General features: G+C 38.8%; 1 protein-coding gene and 1 long non-coding RNA gene across 14 annotated transcripts in view; one reads left to right on the top strand and one right to left on the bottom strand.

The window, feature by feature from the left end:
• The window catches only part of LOC112985811 (small conductance calcium-activated potassium channel protein 2), a 300767-nt gene extending 284211 nt beyond the window's left edge, over positions 1–16556 (top strand). Inside the window, exons 14-17 of the mRNA XM_064500467.1 lie at positions 5600–5710; positions 8545–8672; positions 13923–13992; positions 15931–16556. Coding sequence (XP_064356537.1) covers positions 5600–5710; positions 8545–8672; positions 13923–13992; positions 15931–16218 — 597 coding nt within the window. The 3' untranslated portion in view covers positions 16219–16556. The remainder of the gene's footprint in view (positions 1–5599; positions 5711–8544; positions 8673–13922; positions 13993–15930) is intronic.
• LOC112985812 (uncharacterized) overlaps positions 1–22101 on the bottom strand; it is a 152641-nt gene that overhangs the window by 4567 nt on the left and 125973 nt on the right. For 10 of the 13 annotated variants that reach the window (XR_003259838.2, XR_010385729.1, XR_010385730.1 and 7 more), the window contains one exon: positions 6574–6822. The exons of 2 other annotated variants lie outside the window; for them this stretch is intronic. This is a non-coding gene — a long non-coding RNA (uncharacterized LOC112985812). Of the gene's footprint in view, positions 1–6573; positions 6823–16076; positions 16215–22101 lie in introns of those variants that run through there. One more of the 13 variants, XR_010385735.1, reaches the window with a different exon arrangement.

The raw sequence follows: 22101 nt of genomic DNA, 5'->3' as shown, positions 1-22101 counted from the left end.
TTGCAAGCACCTCTCTTTGGTTATCACTGAAATTGGGCCCTTACCAGAATGCTAGACCCAAAACCTAGACATTGTCAAAGTCTGAGTCTGAATAGTGCAGTCTTGTGCTCACTGTGTACAGTGTCAGAATGAACCCTCAGTCTGAGCACTTGCAAATTTTAGGAAAGGCATGATCCTCATCCACACTTTGTAGCCTCATCCTCATCAGATACAATGTTAGTTAGTCTGGGCAACAGCAGCTTTTTCCCCTCTAGAGCGGCTGTTGCACTTGAGCATGGCTATGTCTGCTGCAGTGTACCGTAATCTAAATTCTCTGTGACAGCTTTAATTTAATTAGCTCAAGACTGGCAGCCCTGATGATGATGGCAGAAAGCTCAGGGTGGGCTGCATCAGCAAAGAGCAGAATAGTGGGCTGTGATGAGACTACTACAGGTACCTCAGCTGATATAGTATATAATGTGTATCTTGATAGGTATCTCAGCAGAGCACAGTGGGAGCTGAAGGAGAAAAAGGACGAAGTCAGCTCTAGTGTTGTGATGTGTACAGTACAGACCTACGATCTGCATTCATTGTTACTTATGTTACTGTAGAACTTCTGAGCTCTATCTGATCCCATTGAGTCAGGTGTTGTATAAAGACAAGAGAATATGTAGTCCTAATTCCCAAACAGCCTACCATCCCCATATAGGAAAGAGAGAGAGGACCAAGGAGGCCTTACGATACAGTATTAGAGCAAGTGATCATGACACACCAGGAATCTAAGTATCATCACTTGGGAGGTGCATTTTAGCATTTTTTTTTCAGTTGCTAAATTCAAAGTAGGACTTAAAATACAATTAATTTCACCTTTCTTTTCTTGCTGTTTTGAAATAGTGTAGGCTTTGTGTCAGAAAGCATACACCTATTGACAGAATCTGTTTTTTCCCCCCCTCAACTTACCTGTTCTTTCATGTTAATTTTTCTAAGGAACATCAGTCATCATATAGACTTGCATAACTGAAAAAAAATGTTTAACAAGTACCTAAAAGTACGTATGTGTATCAGATACCCGCACAAATTTTCTTTCTATTTATTTGTGCCATTTACTTTGGACTGTAGGCATCAAAGAGCTTACCTAGGGATAGCTTTCGTGGGCTATGGCTTACCTGGATGAGCATTTGAACCTAAGTCATCATTCCTTGTTAGGAACAGGAGCAGCAGCTTTAAAATTGGAGCTGTGAAGAATGTTCTTAAGTTGTTTGCAGACATATCAAAATGTTTTCATACAGGCTAGCAGCTAAGTGGATCAGTGGTCAAGGAATGCTCTGTGTAGTATAAATGGCTTTTCCTTCAAGGACATTGCTCCCAAATGCAGGTTTTGTATCACCATCATCAGAGATTTGATACCACTATGCAGTAAAATCCAGTTCTGTGTTTGTTGCTCTGCCTAACTGAAAGGCTGTGTCATATGTTTGTTTTCAGACTTTTTACCAAGGACTGATACACACCATTTCATATGAAGCAACAAATACTGTGCATTCAGGATGAGGTTCACATGCTTTGGTTTCAGCTCACTGCAAATCGAAGCCAGGCATTGCTCAGCTCGCAGGTGGCAGGCTGGTCTGGAGCATTTCTGAGAAACCCATTTTCAACAGTCTGATCTTTTGGGGCTTCTCCTGATTTAGCAGATAGTTTTATTTGGCCTCTGCATGCTTTCTGGAGAACAGAAGAATCCAGGGAGATCAGCTTTTAAACCTGGTGGTTGCTGGCAAACCCTTGACCATACAGTACTTCAGGAGAGCAGACGCTGGATGGTTAATTCTCTTACTAGCTTCTTGCATTAAATGGAGCAGTTGAGCAATATGGGCACACTTTGACTTGCCTGGGATGCTTACATTGTATGTGTTATAATAGTTTGTGTCCAGGTTTTTAAACAGATGTGTCTGGATTTGTCAACATAGTTTGTAAATGTTTACATTTACAAAGCAAAAGCTTTTCTGCACTGAAAAAGGAGAATTTTGCAGTTTTGAAAAACTGCGAAAGATGAATCATCTGTCTTTCAAATTTGCCTCAAATCATTCACAAGCTGAACAGTGACAATGAGCGAATGATTTTTTTTGGTCATTTTGGCTCTTTTCTGAAATAGTCTCAAGACAGAAAGTTTAGGTCTGATGTACACAGTTGTGAACACCACTTACTAATTAGGACAAACTGCTGCTTTTTACTTCTTTGAAATCTGCCATGTGCCTTTGCATCTTTTATTTTAGCTGCCCCTTGAATAGACAGTTCAGTGGGGTGGAGGGCTTGGGTGGCTTTCAGCTGTATAGCTGTAGCTAAAGTTTCAGAGGCCTGATGATGAACATTATGAATATTCTTTTCGGTCTTTTTTCTCTCCAGTTTTCATGTACTGGAAGTCCCAAGTGCCCTTAAAGTCATGCTCTTTACCAACACAAAATACACAATTTAAAATAACACTGTAATGGAAGAGGCAGACAGGAGCCTGACTGAAGAGTGCAGATTCCAAGTAGAATTAATTGCTGCCTTGATACTTGAAAATTTTTACATTCTTCCCTTTTTCCTTTGCTTTTAATGATAAATAATTCCCCTCAAAGTTGAGCAGGAGCCTGAAGCAGTGTTTTGGTTTATTATTTACTTGAAAACAGGATAAAAAGAATTATGTTGGAAATTATAAAATACAGTAATTTAAAAGACCTTTTTTAGAATATTTTTTTTTCTCAAAAGAGACTTTCTTAGAGTTAAAGCATGGGCTTTTACTTAGCCCAAGTTATTTTAACAAGAAGCCAAAGGCTTCTGCTTTGTATAGTATTGATAAATGAAAAAAACCTGGGTGTATGAGCATGAACTCATTGAATTCATGTTACTGATGAACAGGGATGTGCCAAAACATAGCGAGTATGATGCTACCATTTTAAAAATAACAGTACCGCTTGTGTTTCATTGCTGCAATTCGGGATAATTCTCACTTTATTATTATTTTTAAGGATGCTGAGCTCCTCAGGGGAAACCATATAGAAGTGCAGAGCAATAACATAAAATATTAATTAGAATCATGTACTTTAAGGAGAATTTCAATGTGTTAGTCTGTAAAGCTGTTAGTTGTTTAAAGAATAATTTGCTCTTCTTCAAGGTATTGCAAAAAATAAACAAGCAGCCAGTGTTTTACTGCTCTCTTTTGCAGAAATGTTAAAAGAGCCTGTTTTCATCTCCTGAGATCATGTCATAGCCCATGAAGCCAAGAGTGGCAATCTGAATGGAGAATAACTTGCAATTGTAATTTGGTGATGAGGAAGCTAGCAGGTTATACAAACCACAGCAGCGGTTTCCATAACATGCCAGTGACTATATGCTACTGCTGCAGGCACTTGTCTTTCATGTGACATATAAAGCTACTGTCCTTTAAGAGCTTTGACCATTGTGACTGCTGTGACAAACATAAGAGTTAATCCCAAATGCCTGGAATAATTTCAGTTCAAACTGAATTCCTTTTGTCTGTTGCACCATTCCTCTTCACATCCCTCCTTTTTTTTCCTTTTCTTTTTTTATATATATAAAATATTTCTCTTCCATAGTTGCTTGGCATAAACAGCTGTTTTGCACCACTTTGCCAGTGGCAAGCAAGCTGCTCCGTATTAATAGTCTCATACCAGTTTGGCAGTCAGTGAGTGCAAGCATGTTGTTGTTGTAAGCAGGCATAGTGCTGAGTTAGGTCGTTGAGTCAACGTTTGGCCTGCTGAGCGCTAGCCTCGCTTATGGGCCAAAAGACTTCTGTTCTCTTCTTGTTCTTGCCATCGCAAGGGGTAGGGGCTTTTTTTGCCACACAGAAGGATATTAGCTGTTCCCTCCAGCCCTCCTTCACAGGAAGGGCGACTGGAGAAGAATTGCCTGTTTTCTGGGGAGTTTCTTTCAGTTGTATCACATAGGATTGTCTCATCCTTGTCTCGAAAGGCTGGGTGGGTTTTGGGAGTGCTCAGCCTTAAGCTGCATTAGCTATCTTCTTCCTCATTAAACCCTAGTGAGATGAGGGGAAGCAAAGAACCTGTCATATCCCCATTTTGCCTTCATCTCACAATTAGAGAGTAAGCCTCCAACTATCTTACCTACATGGGCAACCACAGCAAAATTATAAGGGAGTTACCTGAGGGCTTCCTGAGGCGTACTGGGGGATAGAAACTCTGATAGATCAGAACTAATTGAAGACGATGGGTCCTTGTGAGGGAGCAGATGAATTTATTGAGACGATCTACCAGTGGAGTGAAATTGGAGACGAATTAACTGGAGGCTTTCACAAAATTCATTGGGTACATCAGTAATTAAGAGGGAAAACGATGCATTTTTTGAGAACAGCGTGTGAATAAGGGCTTCCAATCAGTTGGTTTGTTTTGGCATCTCTGTGTGTTTAGTAGTGGAATTTGTGCCTGGGAAGCTAGGTTCAGCAATGTTCTCCTGTATTTTCTGGAGACAGTAAAGCAGATATAGAGGAGGAACAGGTCGAGAGTAAATTAATGGGAGAAATATGGAAAGACTGGAAGAAAGCTGTGTGACTGAAAATGTAGTAAGCTTCAAACAGAGATGGCTTTTCACTAGGAGAGTAACTGATACAGATGCACTAAACAGCTAGATTTGGGTGAACCTGCAAGTTAAACACTGCTGTAGTATATTTAATGTGATTTTATACCTTTTTAAAAACAATCTGTGAAGCATGGTTTAAAAAAAAATACTAAAGCAGTAGAATTTAGGAATGGTGTCAGAGTAAATGGTACCAGGAGCCGCGTGTAATATGCTGTTTCTAGTTACCTTACTCATTCTAGCTTCCATTTCCTTCCATTAAAAAACTTTAATCTTGCAATGCTGATAAAGGTACTGTCATTTCAAAGGAACTGGCACCTGCTGGCTTTGGCCTGTTACGAACATGCATGGCTGTACATATATACAGGTATACATACATACATATGCACAGCACAAAATGGAAACTTGCAACTTTCTACATTCAAGTTTTGGAGTAATGCTGTTGTGGTTGTGTACTATTTTAAATGGTAATAAGAGATACAGAAATTCTATAGGGAGAAGATCATTGTAGGCCTCAGAAAACAACAAAGAAGTATACTGAAGTGGTTAAATACTAAATTTATGATAACTTTAGGCCTTAAAGAAAATCCTAAGAAAGCTTTCTTTTTTGTGTGCTAAGTATTAATCTAATCTAATTTTTTCTTTAGCAATTCCATACACTGTAGTCAGTTGTTAAGAACAGGGTATTCTGCATTTATTTACTAATATGAGAGTTTTAAAACTTGTTCTCATAACCCCCTTTGTTTATGCACTAGAAATGGGATTTGAATTTTCAACTCCTGCAGGAAAAAAAGCAGAACTTTTAAATGATGTTGCTCACTAATTATTTTGATGCCTTGACAGTTTACTAGGCTGCAATTGCTGACTCTTCCTATTACTCTGAACTGAAATAGCTGTAGCGTGTTCGCTGTATTTACTAGGGATGGTGAATTACCTGATGCCTGCCATATTTCTACAGCAAAGGAGAAAACTCCACTAAAAACCCTGCAAAATGCAGTAGTAACATCTTGGGGATTTGTTTTATTGTTTTCAGGGTGCTGGGTGCACTGCACTGGTGGTAGCTGTGGTTGCAAGGAAGTTAGAACTTACCAAAGCTGAAAAACATGTGCATAATTTCATGATGGACACCCAGCTAACTAAAAGAGTAAGTCGCACTTTATATTCACAACTGAAAAGGAAATGTATGTTAAATCTATTTCTGCATTTGTTTTAAATGATCTCTTGCTCCATTCTCTTACTGAACTTCTTCATAAGTGTGATTTTGCAAGGTGCCATATGAAGGAAGTGAATGCCCTGAGCTCTCTGAAGTCAAGGGCAACAGCAGTTCCCTGGCAGATTTTGAGGGTTTGCTTATTCTTTTATAGAGGGTCCTTGCTGCTGCAAGACAACTCATATAACCAACAGTTAAAAGCTATGAAACTAGAGACTAATATTTTAAACTGACAAACTCTCATACAGCCTATGAAAAGAATACGTAGAATTCTTGTGGCTAAAATAGATGAAATGAATGATATATTTCAGAATTTCAAGCTATGAAGGACTGTCCTTTAGAAAAAGATATGCCTTCTTATACTTAAGAATAAATTTCAAGTATTCATAGTTTGTGAGTGAGATAGTCTTTGCAATTGCTTTGTGTACTGAACACATGGCTCACACAGCTGCACACAGTAATGCAGCACCCTGAAAGATATTTTGTAGATAATAAAAATATTTGGAAGAGGTATTAATAAGAACAAAAACTTCAGAAATCATTAACATTCATAAAAACTATTTTTAAATTTTCCTTAAGAGATATAACTTAAATTTCTGTTCACAAATAAGATCTTGGAAAATGAAAGAACACAGCAAAGGAGGCAGTAGAAATCCTACATCCAGGAAAAACAGGTCAGTGTTGAGGAAATGCAAAAATGAGTGGGAGCTACAACATCCTCTCCCCTTGATTAATTTTAGTTATTGAGGAGAACCAATACTGAGAGGAAAGCCTTCACACTCAGAATGGGAACTCACCGGAGCTTGTCCTTACTGATGGGTGGAGAGCCCTGAAGCGGAAAGCAGGCTCTTCTCTGGATCGGGCAGGTCAGCTGTGTCAGCAGAGCTCCTCGCAGTGGTGCCACGTGGCGCTGCTCCACTGCTCAGGAGACCTGGGAAATGTCTCCACTGGAGCAGATGCTCCTCTTGGGCATGTCAAAATGTTCCTCCAGTTGTATTAGCTTCCACATCTCTGTGCCAGTCTCCAGGGAAAAGCATACATCTCCCCTAAGTAGTTACAGCGGGGAAAACCAAAGACAAGTGGGAAGGCAGTTCTTACATAGGCATAAAGGGTGGGATTCATGTAACCTACCTTTAAGTGTCTAGCTGAGCTTGCTGCTTTACACCCCCATTATAATCAGTTAAGGTCCAGTTGATACTGGGTCACAGAGAACAGTTTGTCCCTTCCTAACAGAGACATATGCTTTTGGAAATGTACACTGGTGGTACCAGAAATGAGGTGAATCTTATCTGAGTCAGTTCCTTTGATTAGAGTAGGAATCTACTGTAAATTGAGACATTTGGCCAAATGAATCCCACCGCAGGAAACTAATATGTGAAGAGTACAGAGAAACAGGTAGCTAAAATAGTCTCGCTCACAGATGGTGATTTCAAATGCAGCAGAATGCTTTGATGCTTGTCCACAATGAGGTAAGAAGTTGCCATTCAAGGAGCTGACAAGAAAACTTTTGAAGTGTAATCTGACAGCTGAGCTGAAAATTTCTTTCAGGGGAAAGAGGGGTTTGTGAAGATTGGCCAGATTTTGAGAGTCTTGCGCTCATTTGTGCCTTTTAAAGTTTATTCCATTCAGCTATCCTTCATATAAATCTAAATATCAGTTCAGTAGGGTATCCAAGTAGGGCTTTGGTAGCTTCAGTACGCACAAAACTCAAAGCAAGTGAAAAGCAAACCAACCCGTTAATTTGGAGATGCCTATCACAAATCAGTGCCACAGATACGGGAGAGGTTTCCTTGCAGCCTGAAGACAGCCAGACCTTACGGAAATGCAAGGACTGGAGATCTGGAGGAAGGCTTTAAAACTTGATCCTGCTTCCAATGAAGTCAGGGCCAAAGTCCTCCAGTGCTTTTACAGGTGCAAGGTGGGAGCTCCTGCACAGAAGGAGCAACTGCACGGCATTCCCACAGGGTCTGAACCGATACATCAGCTTAGCTCTGATGCTGCAGTGGCTGGCATGATAGAAAGCCAGCGGGAGAGAAAGTAGAGATAATAAGGACTGTTTGCCTTTATAAGTAACGTAGTAATTGTGTCATTAAACAACATTACATTTAAATTGTCTATTGTTTTCAAGTATTCCTCAGAATATTGGAGGGCCTAGGAAGGAACTGTGGGTACTCTAACATTTTACAGACCCACTAAAAAATAATCAAAGAATTCATGAAATAGAACACTAGCTACATTCATTAACAAGGTATTTTTCATCTCCTGTGAGAATGGCAAGAAAAGAAACCAGAATAAGGAAACAAATGCAGAAAAATAAAATCTGTTTGAACAGTCCTGGAAATTTAAGACTGTTAAATTGCTAAGAGAAGTAGGAGGTAATAATCATAGAACAGGAAGAGAGGAACTTTAGGGTCCTATAAAATACATCTAGTTAATTACCGTACAGATAATGCATTAATACTCCCTCACTGTAATTTATATTGCCATAAACACCAAATGGTCCTAACTGTTTTCAAGAGGGACAGGAAATTCCCAGATGCAAAGAAAGCTGGTCCCAGTATCACTCTTACAAGCAGCACAGAAATTGCTCAGCAGTCTCTCTGGTCGGGCCATTTCTTTCTGGCCTCACTGCTGCAGCTTCCTCATATACCCACTTCCCACAGGCAGAGTCTTAAGGTACTTTAGAAAGGGTTTACACTAGAATGGATTTAAAAAAACAGACATAATGCTATTTTTTGTCAGCCTCGTGTTTTTCTTTTATTAAACAGGTGAAAAATGCAGCGGCCAATGTACTCAGGGAAACATGGTTAATTTATAAAAACACAAAGCTGGTTAAAAAGATAGACCATGCGAAAGTAAGGAAACATCAACGCAAATTCTTGCAAGCTATTCATCAGTAAGTACTATTTTGCTTTTTATTTTTTGTCCAAGCATTTTTGGTCTCACTTTCTCTCCCCCTACTGAGAACTTTGCTCTTGAGTTTGCATTTTCTCCTTCTTTCAGAGTAAGACAAAAATGAGGTGGGTTTTTTTTTTTTTTTTTTTTATTGTAGTGTCTATTTAGAAAAGAAAGTATGCTGGCTGTGTATGCCCAACACAGGATAAATCAATTGGTCATAAATTTTTTCATAGGTGTTCATAATGGTTCATGAATTAGCTGTGGGTGGGTGGGTGTGTCTGGGTGTGCATGTGTGGGTGGGTGTGTTGCCACTGAGACTATCCTTTGTTGTATTTCTTTGCCCTACAGGTTAAAAAAAAAAGCTACAAAGTACAGTAGATGATAGGAAAAATGGTTTCATTTGTAGCAAATGTTCTAATAATTTCACATCAGAATGATGTGCTAGAACAGCTGCTATGAATGGGTATGTAGTGTTTAATGAAAAGCACATACAATCAAGTTCTCGGCTTACTTTGTGCAGCTCAACAGCAATCAGCTGCTTCTCTCACCCATATTTTCTTAGTGGTTAAAATCAAAAGTAGATATGTCAGCTATTAACCCTGGCATCAGGAGTAGCAAATGGGAGTATATGCCAGCAACCATTGTATGGCTGTTGGACACTGCTGGCATAATTCAGCTCAGCTCTTCCCCTCTGCTGAACACCTGAAGGAACTGAAAGCAAGCCTGAGAACTGTGACCAACAGTAGGATTAGGCTGAATTATGGTATGCCAGTCTGTAAGTATTTAGCTAAAATTTGTAGTATGTATTTGTCATAAAGCTAGCTCACTGCTAGAGTTGTACAATGATTCAGTTACTATTTCTTGGATTATATGGGAGAAAGGCCTTTTGTCCTCAGGAACCACATATTCATCATAGTGAATGACCAGGACCCATGCCACTATTTGTGTGCTCTATTTGACATACCCATCTAGCCTGTAGCAGCCATTTGTACAGCCTACAAAATATGTTTTCATGACATATTGTGGAAATGCACCTAAATTAATTAAGACTCAGTTTGAACTTTTTTTTTTGATAACTTTAAGAGCAGTCTTTATGTGAGCCGAGCTGCGAGGAGGGCTATGTACCACTGACCCACCTACATTCATGCAGACTCTCCTGTGTGGCATCATTTCGTGTGAAAGAGAGGAGAGAGAAGGCCACATTATCTTATTTCTTATTAGTAAACTGAGGATAACAGTCACTGCTCCTCTGTCTAATAGCATTGTTTTAAGGAAGAGGTAGCTAAACTTTAAAGTATGAAATATTCTACAAACCATATTTAGCAAACTTGCAAGATTAACTGTTACTGTGCTCTTGTAGAAATAGTTGAGGCAATAACAAAGCCACAAAAGCTGAGGCATTTTTAGGTAAGGGGAAAAAAATATATATATTGGCTCAATTCTGACATGTTGCTCAGCTTAAATGACTGGGGGGGAGAAGAGAAGGGGCAGGGGTTTGGGTGTAGAGGATGGCATGTCCTATGCATCCTTTGCAAGACTTGAATCCCTGATTGCAAAGGTTATGCCTTAACATTTTAACCTTATTACTTACTTATGGGGGGGTGTGGGTGTGTGTGTGTGTGCGCGTGCAAAGAGGAATCTAAAATAAAAAGCACAGCAGGCTCGATCTGCAGCTTTGCATTACCATTCAAGCCCAGAAGAGCATCACAGGTTGCAAAGTGTTGTTGTGCACCTGCCTTAATCAGGTAGGGGGAGGGGGGGAAGGAGAAGGTGTCAGCAGTCATTTTTTTTCCTAGCTGTACCAGCCAAACTTTGAAGAGCTATGTTAATAATATATTTCCCTCTGTCCTTTAGCACTTTGCTTCCCATTCCAAAAACTGTTCTATTTAAGAAAAAAAAAATGGATAGCTTTCTCAGCATGCTGAGGAATGTGCCTTGCATGGAAACATTGCTCTAGCAGCCTGCTTTCTTCCAGTGGCAGCAGAGTAGCTGAGTGCAATTTGTTTGCTCTCCCCTTGCATCTTTGAGCTTTTCTCAAGGGAGCAAGGGACTCACTGCAGCCTATGGCTCTCTTCCATCTTTCTGGATTCTCAGGTTTTTATTGGTCCCTCTCCCACACTTCCTTAACCGTTGGGCTGGAGGCAGGGAAGAAAAGAATGAAGCTTTAGGGCCAGTATTATACAAGAAATCGGAGTAGGGCACGGTAACAATCTCAAACTCACAACCCTAAAAGGTCTGAAGATATTGCCTGTGACTGTGCTACCTTCAGCTGGTCTGGGTCTTTTTTCTTCCTCATACACACTAAAAAAGGTGAAGGGGAAATCAGCACTAGAAACATTCATACAATGCATAAAAATGCGATATTATTAAGAAAATCTACAGCTGATGGGAAGGTTTCAACATACTGCAAGTCCCTTTGTCATAAATACAAGCGAATTAGACTCCACATGAGGCAGTTACTGAGTAGAAGCAGTAGCAAGTCCCTAGGATGTCCGACGTGCTGAATCAAGCCCACTGTGCTCATTTGGTTGTTTTAGTATATTTTACAGTTTGTTTTCTTTTGTTTTGTCTTTTTATTTCAACAAAATGAAAATAGAGCTCGGAAGTAAGTTGTATGAGCTGTTCCTTTCTAAATTTGCAGAATTTACCACTGTCTGCATGCGAAAAATAGAGTCTTTATTTGTGAACTTCGATAGTCTGATTGCTGCCATGGAAACGCGATCCAGAATCATGATCTTTTGCTGTGATAAGTGAAGTTCATAAAATCAGGATGTTTTATATTTCCTCTTAATGAACTTGAGAACAAAAGCCTGTCACTTTTCTTGTAATCTGGCTGCTGCAGCTAAAGACTTGCCATTACCTAGAGATACGTTTTTACAGTCTGTGTGGGTTTAGGGCTGGTTACCATTAGGTACTGTCACACTGATGTCAGCTGGTACTGCTTTTGATAACAGATTGCTCAAAATTTTAGAAGTCAGTCAACATGGAAACTGGCAAATAGATGATTCAAAGAATCTTGAGCAGAAAGTATGTATCCTGCAGATTGTTTGCGAGAGTGCTCACCATAACACTAGTATTATCATTCTGGTCAAATCACTACGTGCTTATCTCTGAGTAAATACTCTGTCCTGGGGCTGTGAGGATATAACTTATAACACTGGATGGTCCTCCATGGTTTTTCCTTTAAAATAGCTCCAGCGCATAGCCTCTGAAAGCCCCATTCCTACAAACCATATATACATTGTGCTCTGAAGGAAGCCTCTAGGGGAAAAAAAAGTGCATAAGACATTCAGTAACAAGCTGCTGGAATGTCAACTTTATGTGAACAATTGATTTCTACCTTAACAGAGTTCTTTCTACATATTAAGAAAGATACTCACTGTTCACAACTTACTTACCTTCCTCATGGAGGTTAGCCTAGATGTGAAAGGCAAATGTTTGGTAACCAAAGATCTGAATACAAACTCCCCGATTTGGGAGCATCTCCCGAAAGGCTTTTATTTATTTAGCTGGATGGACAGACACATAGACAGCTAGAAATACACCTATGTATATCTACATATGTATACATACAAATGAAAACAAAAAACCCACAACAAAAGCTTCAACTTTGTTGAAGCTACCAGCCTTCACCTGCTTCTCAGGATTTAAGTGGTAATTTGTATACATTTTCTCCAATTTAGTTTAGAAAAATAAACATCACAGGATAGCACTTCTTCCCTAAATTCTGTCTCCAGTTTAAAATAATTTATAGCTATCTTGGAAATGTCAAGCTATTGGAGATGAACAGATTGCTTAGCTTCCAAGAGTCTAAGGATATAATCCTGATCACTCTGAAAGCCTCGGCAGTTTTGTTATTAACTTAAGCAGGGTCAGAATTTCATCCCCTATTTATTCAAAATACAGAGAAGGCAAAAGGATTTTCCACATCTGCGTTGGGGCTGGAGCACTCTGAGGCATACAAAGCCATGAAGTGAAGGAGAACTTCTTTGCAACTGCCATGACTATACCACACAAGCTGGCAGTGGCATGGAGCGCTTTTGTGCCACTGCCAGAGTTTCAGTTTTTGTTTCACAAGAACAGTTGTACATGCTTTTGTAAAGTCATGTTTGCTTTATAAGATATACATAACTTTCTAAGTAACGTAATATTGAGAAATAAATAGGCAGAATGTGTGTTAGCAACCCACATGCCATAAAATGCTGCTGTTATTTTCATTTGAGAGCTAAGCACTTGGTTGCCCTTTTAGATATTAGAAGACTACATGGCATCTATCATCCATGTGTTATAAATTCATGTGTTGTTTTTGAAAAATGCTATTTATTGCTCAGAACATCCACTGGAAAAGTCACTGAAAGCCCAATTTAGTCTCTGTTGGGAAATGTTTAATAAACCACTCATACACTTAAGAGTTGTTTATTTTTGAAAATCACATATAGAAACCACTCCTATAGAAGTTAATCTGAAAAACGTGGAGTTTAATTCAGAGAACATGTAGAGAAGGTCATGCATATATCTTTCAAAGTATGTGCACAGTACAGTTAGGTAAGCATAAAAGATAAAATATACACTCAATTCTTTCATAATATTTTTGAATAGTGCATTGAAAAGGTATGGCTAACATAAGTTTAAAATGTAATCATATTTAGATTTGCAAGCTATGTACAGAAAGGTAAGGAAATTAAATGTATTGGCAAGCATATTGGTTATTTAGCTGCTGGTCAGGTGAAAGTTCTGTTTAAAGTAGTGGGAAACTCACTTATCACTGTATTTCCATCAGGTTCAAACACCTGCTAACCCAATCCATTTCCGACTGAACAGGGCTAATACCTGTATCTAGTCATGTAGGCATGGGAAGATTCTCAATTGCTACAACATTAATGACAAAAATCGTTCGTTTCATGTTTCTTCCTATATCTACTTGTCACGATACTGAGGCTTTGAGGAATGTTTTGGCTTTCTTTCATGTAGCCTGGATAAACTGTTATCTCCCTTTTTGAATTCAACTTCAACCATGGCAAACAGTAGTCTCAAGGACATCACATTTCCTTGCTCTTTCTTTTTTGCGGTGTCGAAGAAGCATGCTTCTCATTGTACCAGACACATGACCAGTTCTGACTTTACACAAAGTACTCGAGGCATTGTCCATGCAGTTATTTGTTCTTGTAAGTTTTATGCATGCTTTTTAGAAAACCTCAGATGACTACAGAGCCACCCACACAATCTGACTTAAAATTCCACTTTTTAGATTAAGAAGTGTAAAAATGGAACAAAGGAAACTGAACGATCAAGCCAACACTTTGGTGGACCTGGCAAAGGTTAGTAGGCAATTATTGTTGTTTTGCATTAACATTCATCCTTTCGAAATGAAGAGTGTGTATGTGAAAATGTTATGCATTACACATGCAGATACTGTTAACTTTGTTATTTGTAGAAAAAGAAAATATCTATTCTGGGTTAATAGTTATTACAGGAAACTTTGCATTTACAGCACCAGTCAAGGTTTGAATGAACTTTTTTTTTTTTTTTTTGAAAAAATATTTCATAACCGAGGGGCTGATCCTAAGAGCTGCTGAACCGACTGCAGTGATCATGGTAAATGTGTAGCCTGAACTGTGACAGGGCATCATTTGTGTAGAGTCGTATCATAAAGGATTCTCCTTTCCACTTAGAGCAACTGCACTATGAGGGACCACAGTTTCCAGGTGCTCACACAGACTGAAATCAGGGGGTCTGTGTTTCCACTCTAGCTCTTTTGTGAAGCAGTGATTTTGGACTTTAAATGACTAAGTCTCTATTCATTCCAGGTTTTTATAATGAATAATAACTGGACACTTTGCTGATCTATTATAAGGCTTTCTTAATTTTTTGAAAGCCATTTGAGATAAAAGAGGCTATTCAAGCACAAACTACTTGCCTGTTGTTTTTTAAATATAAAATAATAATGAGACACAGGCAGCAGGGTGCATTTCGGGTTTCACATTAGACTACTAATATGTTACAGTTACTTTGTATGGACTTCACGTGAGGCTGTATTGGAAGCATTTGTATACTTTTCCTAATGGTTCCTCATACACGTATCTTCAGGCAACTCAAACTCCATCTCAATTTAAAATGCATCATCAAGGCAAAGATTAGACACGGCAGTGTTTGTTCCCCTTTTGCTGTAGAGAACCACCTGCCTTAGTTTCAGTTGCTGAAAATACATTTCACTCTACTGTTTCTGGCAACGGATAGGGACTTTTCAGATACTATTTCATGTAGACTAATTTGCTTTCAAGGATTATGCTAGCATCTTGAAACAGGGGGCAGGGAAAATGGATTATAGACACTCATCTAATACTTCAGTGCTTTGTACTTCAGGTAGTCAGTCATTCAATTAATTTTTCATCCCTGTATAACGGATTATAAACTTCAGCCTGTGTGTCTACTGAATTACATCCAATTATTTTAACTTTAGTTTAAGTCTAATCTGAAGTCTTAGACTACAAGAAGAAGAAATTCAGTCATTATTTTTAACCACTTCTGCGCATGAATTGCAAGAAAAACAAACAAATGAAAGAATAAAAAGTGACAGACTCTATGAAATAATACACCTTAGATGACTTTGGTACTGATCATTATGACATTTTAAATTCTACCTGCATACTTTCCATTAACAAACACTGTTTGCAGAGGACAGACAGATGGGGGAAGGTAGAAGCAGAGAAGTGTACGCCTGAGGCTTTACTCCATGCTCTACATTTCAAAAAGAGTCCACCCTACTACTCTTATTTACAACCAGCTCAAGGAAACCTGCTCACCTTAAGAAGAAAACAAGCAAAACTGTTCTGCTTAAAAGGATCAAGTTGTTTAAACAAATTAGAGGAAGTACAAGAGAGTCAAGAGTGTATCACTGTGCTCTGCAATTTTTGGTCTCCTCATGACTCACTTATACAATTAATTCTGTTCACAAGTCTGACGATGGTGCATTTCTAAACACCTGAACTTCTAAAAGAGTTTATGTAATTCATTAAGAGCTTGACATTTAAAATGCTACTGAAAACTTCAGTGTTACATTCAAAAAATTTAGCACCAATAGAAAGTTCTGTTGTGAATCTACAGGTAAAATTATTTCATAAGACTAGATCTTGTTCTAATGTTCATATCCTCTTTTGCAAAGTGCAACACCATTTAGGAGCTTTGTAAAGCTGCGCTGTATGTTGCAATGTTTGTAAGATCTCTCTAAACCTTTGCTTACATCCTTCTACTTTCAGACTCAAAATATCATGTACGACATGATTTCTGACTTAAATGAAAGAAGTGAAGATTTTGAGAAGAGAATTGTTACTCTGGAAACTAAACTGGAAACTTTAATTGGTAGCATTCAAGCTCTCCCGGGACTGATTAGCCAGACAATCAGCCAGCAACAGAGGGATTTCCTCGAGGCTCAGATACAAAATTATGATAAGCATGTCGCCTACAGTGCTGAGCGATCACGGTCTTTGTCAAGAAGAAGGAGATCCTCCTCCACAGCACCACCAACTTCATCAGAGAGTAGCTAGAAGACAATAAGTTAACCACAAAATAAAGACTTTTTTGCCATCATATGGTCAATATTTTAGCTTTTATTGTAAAGCCCTATGGTTCTAATCAGCGTTATCTGGGTTCTGATGTCAGAATCCTGGAAACCTGAACACAATGTTTTAGGCCAAAATGAGTGAAAACTTTTTTTTTTTTTTCCTTTTTTTTCCCCTCTTCCTCCTCTCAGATGCACAGTGAATGCACCTATTATTGCTATATTAGATTGTTCCTCCTGTAATTTCACTAACTTTTTATTCATGCACTTCAAACAAACTTTACTACTACAGTATATAATATAATAAAAAGGTTAATTTCTGCATTTACTTGCTTGGTTGCTTGGACTTTAACAGTTAAAAAAAAAAATCGTGATCAAAGCCCTAATACTAAACCTTTAAGAAACAAAATTCAAGTTTAATTATCCCTCAGTATGAAAACTCATTCTTTAAACTTTGCCTGCCATGGAGGGGGAAAAAAATCAATGATGTTCCTCTAACAGCGTGCTGTGTATGTATAGGCATTTTAAAAGGTCACTGACGGCTTCAGTTACTGAAGTGATTAGTTAAAAATGTAATTTATCCTAGAAAATCAGTTATGAAGTATGCCATGAGTTTTTAAAAATCTTCTTATGGCTTTTGTTTAGCATTTCTGTTTAGCATTTCTGTTTAATAACGCATCTGTACACACACACACAAAAATTATTTATGCAATGCCCATGGCAAAGACTTTTTAAACTGTGTGCAAAAAGCATGGATGAACTCCCATTAATTTATTCGGTTATTAGAGTCTCATAATTGTACCAGGTGAGTATATCCAGAAAGTAGTATGACTTTTAAGCTGATAGTCTCCCATTAAAACTATTTGGGCTTTGAAAGTCTTAGGTTGGTCCTTTTTTCACTCCTGTGTTTGTGTTGGAAGTTTCTGGAGTGACTGAAGACAGAGTACGGTACACATGGCTGCATTACGGCAACACAGGGTTCTGCATACATCCCACGCAGGCAATCCCCAGATTGCTATGCGACCAAGCTTCGTAAGATGCTTTTAACAATATTTTCAAAAGTGTTCAAAACAAACCTGGCACAGACTGGGTTACACCAGCGGGGTGTCTGTGAAACTTTACTTTCATGCAAAAATAATAAAGTCTCCTACTGTCCTTAGAAAGCGTATGGTACACATCTGTGAAACAGTTCCAGCTGACTTTTCTCTTGGTTTCTATTCCAGAGCAACAACTCTAGGTAAGTGTAAATGCACAGTACATACAACTTGCACTCATAATTTCTAAATAGGAAATTATTTTACTTTATAAAATATTTTATAATATTTGTTCTTTTATAAGTAGCAAATTACATTAGCCCCCATTAATTTACAGACAAGGGTTACAACTATAGCTAAGTGTGACCAGTAAGCAGGGGTAACTGTTTCCTGGGAATACTAAGCCTGTCTAGCTGTAACTAACATGCGTGGTGAAGGAAATGAGGGTTGCTTTATGGAACGATGACGCCTTCTGGTCAGTCATGACAGCCAGGGAGGACAGTAACGCACAAAGTCGGGCACAACAGAGGAGCTATTCTCAACACCCAATATTCCCCACACCAAAAGCATGACCTTTCATAAACTGAAAACCAGCACACACTTTAGGCCTAGTTATTTAAAAAAAAAAAAAAGGGGGGGGGGGGGCTTGCCTTTTTAGTGCAAAATATATAATTGATGAATATGAGTTACGTCCAGAGGCACTGTTTGGTTATAAAAAGCTCAAGAGATTCTCCAATGCCTTTTCATCCTTTGGAAAGATGATGCTTTACAGTACTTCCCCCCCCCCGCCCCCCAAATGAGCAGCACAGTTGCATGCCTTGAGCACTGCTTCTTCACAGACTGTGGTATTTTGTGACTGGAAATAATAAGCACTATGCACTGTATTTACAATTCTGCTTTGTTTTTTTCAGAAGTTCATCTCCTTTGAGTTACCAAAGGCAAAAGATGGATGATATTATATAGTGCTACCACTGTGCCAGCTCAGTCACAGTAAATCCTAAACTAGATGCGATTCTGGAAGGCCATGAAGCCATCTGCTTTACACAGGTGGCAGGATTAGAAGTATTTATTGATTAGTAATACTGGGACTGAATAGTTAGGCATCAGGATCTTTTTCTTGAAGATTTTCATTTAGGCATTCTCCCATTTTTTCATGTAGAGTTTAAAATGTTTTTGCTGACATTGAATGCGAAATACTCTTTCTGTAGCTTAAATCATTGCTTTTTTTCCTCTTAACAGCTTCAGCTAGTTCTTTTCTTGCTTACAACATTTTATATTTGTAAGACCCTTTTCATTTTCCCTTTTCCCCCTCTAGATTGTACAGCTCTGTCTTTAAAGAACTGTACTTCCATACTGAAAATTCTTGCCAGTCCCTCAGAGTTAAGGTTGAGTCAAGATCTGGCTACAAGTGTTGAGCTGGCTTATCCTGCTGTGAAAGCGTAACTGTCACCTTAACCTCTCCAACCTCTGTTACACAGTAGGACTCAAGAGCCTGAACCTACTAAATTCTTGCAAGCAGTCCTGTTAGATGTAATGGGACTAATCACATCAATAGGATTTCGTAATAGTCTGCCAAATTCTTTTCTATTCCTACAAATGACGACACCATGGAATAAGCTGGTTCAATTTCTTGATCTACTCTATAGCTTACTACAGAGTTTATCTGAATTTTTGACACTGATAATTCTTTCCTTCTAGTATCTGGCTTAGAAAAGCACTACACGTGAATCTCATCCAAGAAAATACAGATATAGCCTTACATTCAGGAGAGCACAAAGTACTATGGCTTTAACTTTCTTACTCCTAATACAAAATTCCTTTTCATTTTTCCTTGTTTGAATCTTGTACCACAAATGCCATTACTAACTTCTAAAAATTCATTTCTGAAACATAAGCTCCTTCACAGTGTTCACCATATCAACTCACCAAAATAAGAAAGTAACACTATGGCAGATCTCTGAAACTGCTTCTGTAGTTACATTTAGATTTTTCTTTGATTGATTGTTTACAAATAACAAGCAATCTCTCACAGGAAGCACACGACACATTTACTGTATTACAAGTCAACAAGCCTCATGCATACTTTCTTTTAGTCTCATGGATTGGAAAATTCAGCTTTCATTTGCTGCTGAATCTCTTCGTTTCACTGTATTCCACATACTGATTCCACTTACCAGTTACTTCAGAGTCTTATTGCTAATCCCTGCATTTTTAATGACTCTCACCAAAGATACCTTGCTGGTAAAGATGATCACAAACAGGCATATTTCCCATGTTTACGGCTAAGTATATTGATTTAAATAGTGTATGTTATATTTCACTCTTTGCAGGATCAGAATAATATGTTCACAGCATAATATACTTGCAAAATGCTCTGGAAATCTGAATTCTGCAAATCAGTATCTCTCATAAGCTTGCAGATGTTCCCAGATAGACCTGTGCAACTCAGATTTTTCTTTACCTCCCACAACTCCATAGCATTGGCTCTGATGTGGAAGAAACTTCACTACCTACAAGTTAAGCATCCAGCTTAGGAGCTCTGAATGCCTTCTGGAAGCCCATATCTTTTCTCATGATTTAAAAACCTTGGGCCCCTACACTGCATGCTCTGAACCACTGTCATCATTAGAGGTCAAAGAGAGGCAACAGGCATATTGTTTTACTGCTGTTCAGTTTTCACAACTCCTCCCGTGTTAGCTCAAACATGGGCATTCAAAGTGACGCACAGGACACTAAAAGCATATTTAAATATAAAAGAATAATAAATGGTTTAAATATGAGTGCCTAATATCCAGAATAGAACCTATTACCCATGTTCTCCAGATGGAAATTGTCCCATAGCTATTTTCCCCTAGTGAAGAATTACAAAAAAATTTCAGCAAATTCTGTCTTCAGAGAAAAGATTTTCTAATAAGTCTGTTCTTCCATTTATCGAAAATCTTGTTGCACATATTTTTTCTTTTTCGAGAGGGAGAAAAGAAAAAAATCAACATTTCCTATGGCTCTTCTTCTCCACCTGTCTCAGAATAATTAAGCAGTGAGGAACAGCCAAAGAGGAAAAGGAAAAGGAAAAGGAAAGAGCTAACACTGCAATGATGTCTAACTTTTAGGAACCTAATCCCTAGCAGTATATCTGCATGTGCAGGTAGAAACAGTCACAAATCTCCCCCACCAGCACTCCTGGCTACCTCAATACGAGCCAGCTGTGGCCCAAGAAGAGCACTGCCATATTAGTACAGTCCTGAGGTGGAGCTTATCCACGTTCAGAGCCAATCATTTATGTATGTTGTACTTTACTTAATAATAAAATTATTCTAAATTTGTCAGTCAAGGTTTATGAAGCTGATTCTATACATTGGAGATTAAAGAAAGAGATGTTTAGGAAATGTCTTTGCGGTCAGCTGCGCACCAGCATGCCTCCGACCTGCCTGAGCAACATATCATCTGCACATCAACGCTGGTCCAGAGACATGATAGTGAGTTAACAGCGCTGAGCGAACAAGCCCCATCTCTCAGGAATGGGCAAATGTGCGAGATTATCAGGAGAGGAGAGTTCTGTTATTTTATGTAACTGTCCTCAGGACAGGAGGCTTAGCACAGCACCGAGCCTAGTGCAGACACTTGACTTTCAGCCAAGAATTTGCTTGCAGCCAGGCAGTTCAGCATATGGATGGAGCAGGTGCAGTATAGTCTGGCCAGGGTGTGTAGATATGCTCTAAGAAAGCTAAAATGGAGTCAGCTGCCAGAATTAGCATGAGCATGTTGCCCTGTATTAGACTTTATCACAGTGATACAGTTCAGGTTCCACTGAGTCAATAATTTTCAGGCTTTCACATGAAGAAGTTTCTCCTGCGGAAAACTTCAAGCCTTTCCACGTAATGGAGGAGATGCAATACAGGTGCAGTTCTAGTAAAACTGTAAGCCATAAATATGAACCTGTTGCCGTCTAACATGGCAAGTAACCAAACTGGATGTAGAGGTGAAGCATAAAATGCTTCATGTTGACTTCCCTTGCATTGAGATTCACTTAAGCTCATTAGCATCTTTAAATACTTAGGAGAATCTAGATTGTTTTCAATTATACACGAAGAAAACAAGCCTTTATGTCGAGTCAGAGGTTCTACTTTAAAATGATGCTTATTCTGACCTCTCTTTGTCTTCCAAACCCGCACTTCCAAATATTCTAAGATGAGCTTAAAGAGTGGCTGCATGTTCTGTTACATTACAACGAAACCGGTCTCTAAGCAGAAAAGCACCTCCAGTCCAGACGGATCTTCAGTCACAGGGTACAAGGAACAATAAAGAAGTTAGAGAAAATGCTAGGATAGGTGCACTGGCCAGTTACAGGCTTCAGAGCTTACAAGAGATTTAAGTGAAGCTTCACTTTGGGTCTGAAAGTCACGGGTATCAACGTGAAGGAAGAGACAATGCAATTATTTTTCCTAACAAGAAGCAATAGGGATGCACTGTTTGTGTTTAATAGCATCCATCGCCTCATGCAGCGAAAGCTGTCAAACAATCAGAAATGTGAGGGCTGCTCACCACACAAAATGAAACAAGTTCCCTGCCCCCCCAAAAAAGAACTCCAAAACTCCATAATAGAAAGCAGAAGAAAATATGAAAGAGCCTGTGATAAATTAGTGTCTGAAAAGCCAATCCTGCCAGGCAGCTAGCCTCCAGAAAAACTGGAAGAAATGAAGTTACGAACAAAACAAAAATAAAAAACTACCTCAGGAGCAGTTTTGGACACTCAGAATTGCCCTTTAAGAAAAACTTTACAAGGTGCTGAGCAGCAAAAGTCAGCCTGGCCAAAACAAAGCGTGGCAGTGCTCTGC

This window comes from Dromaius novaehollandiae, chromosome W, assembly GCF_036370855.1.
Source record: "Dromaius novaehollandiae isolate bDroNov1 chromosome W, bDroNov1.hap1, whole genome shotgun sequence".
In the NCBI taxonomy this organism is placed as follows: Eukaryota; Metazoa; Chordata; class Aves; order Casuariiformes; family Dromaiidae; genus Dromaius; species Dromaius novaehollandiae.
This window is presented reverse-complemented; position numbering and strand designations above follow the sequence as displayed.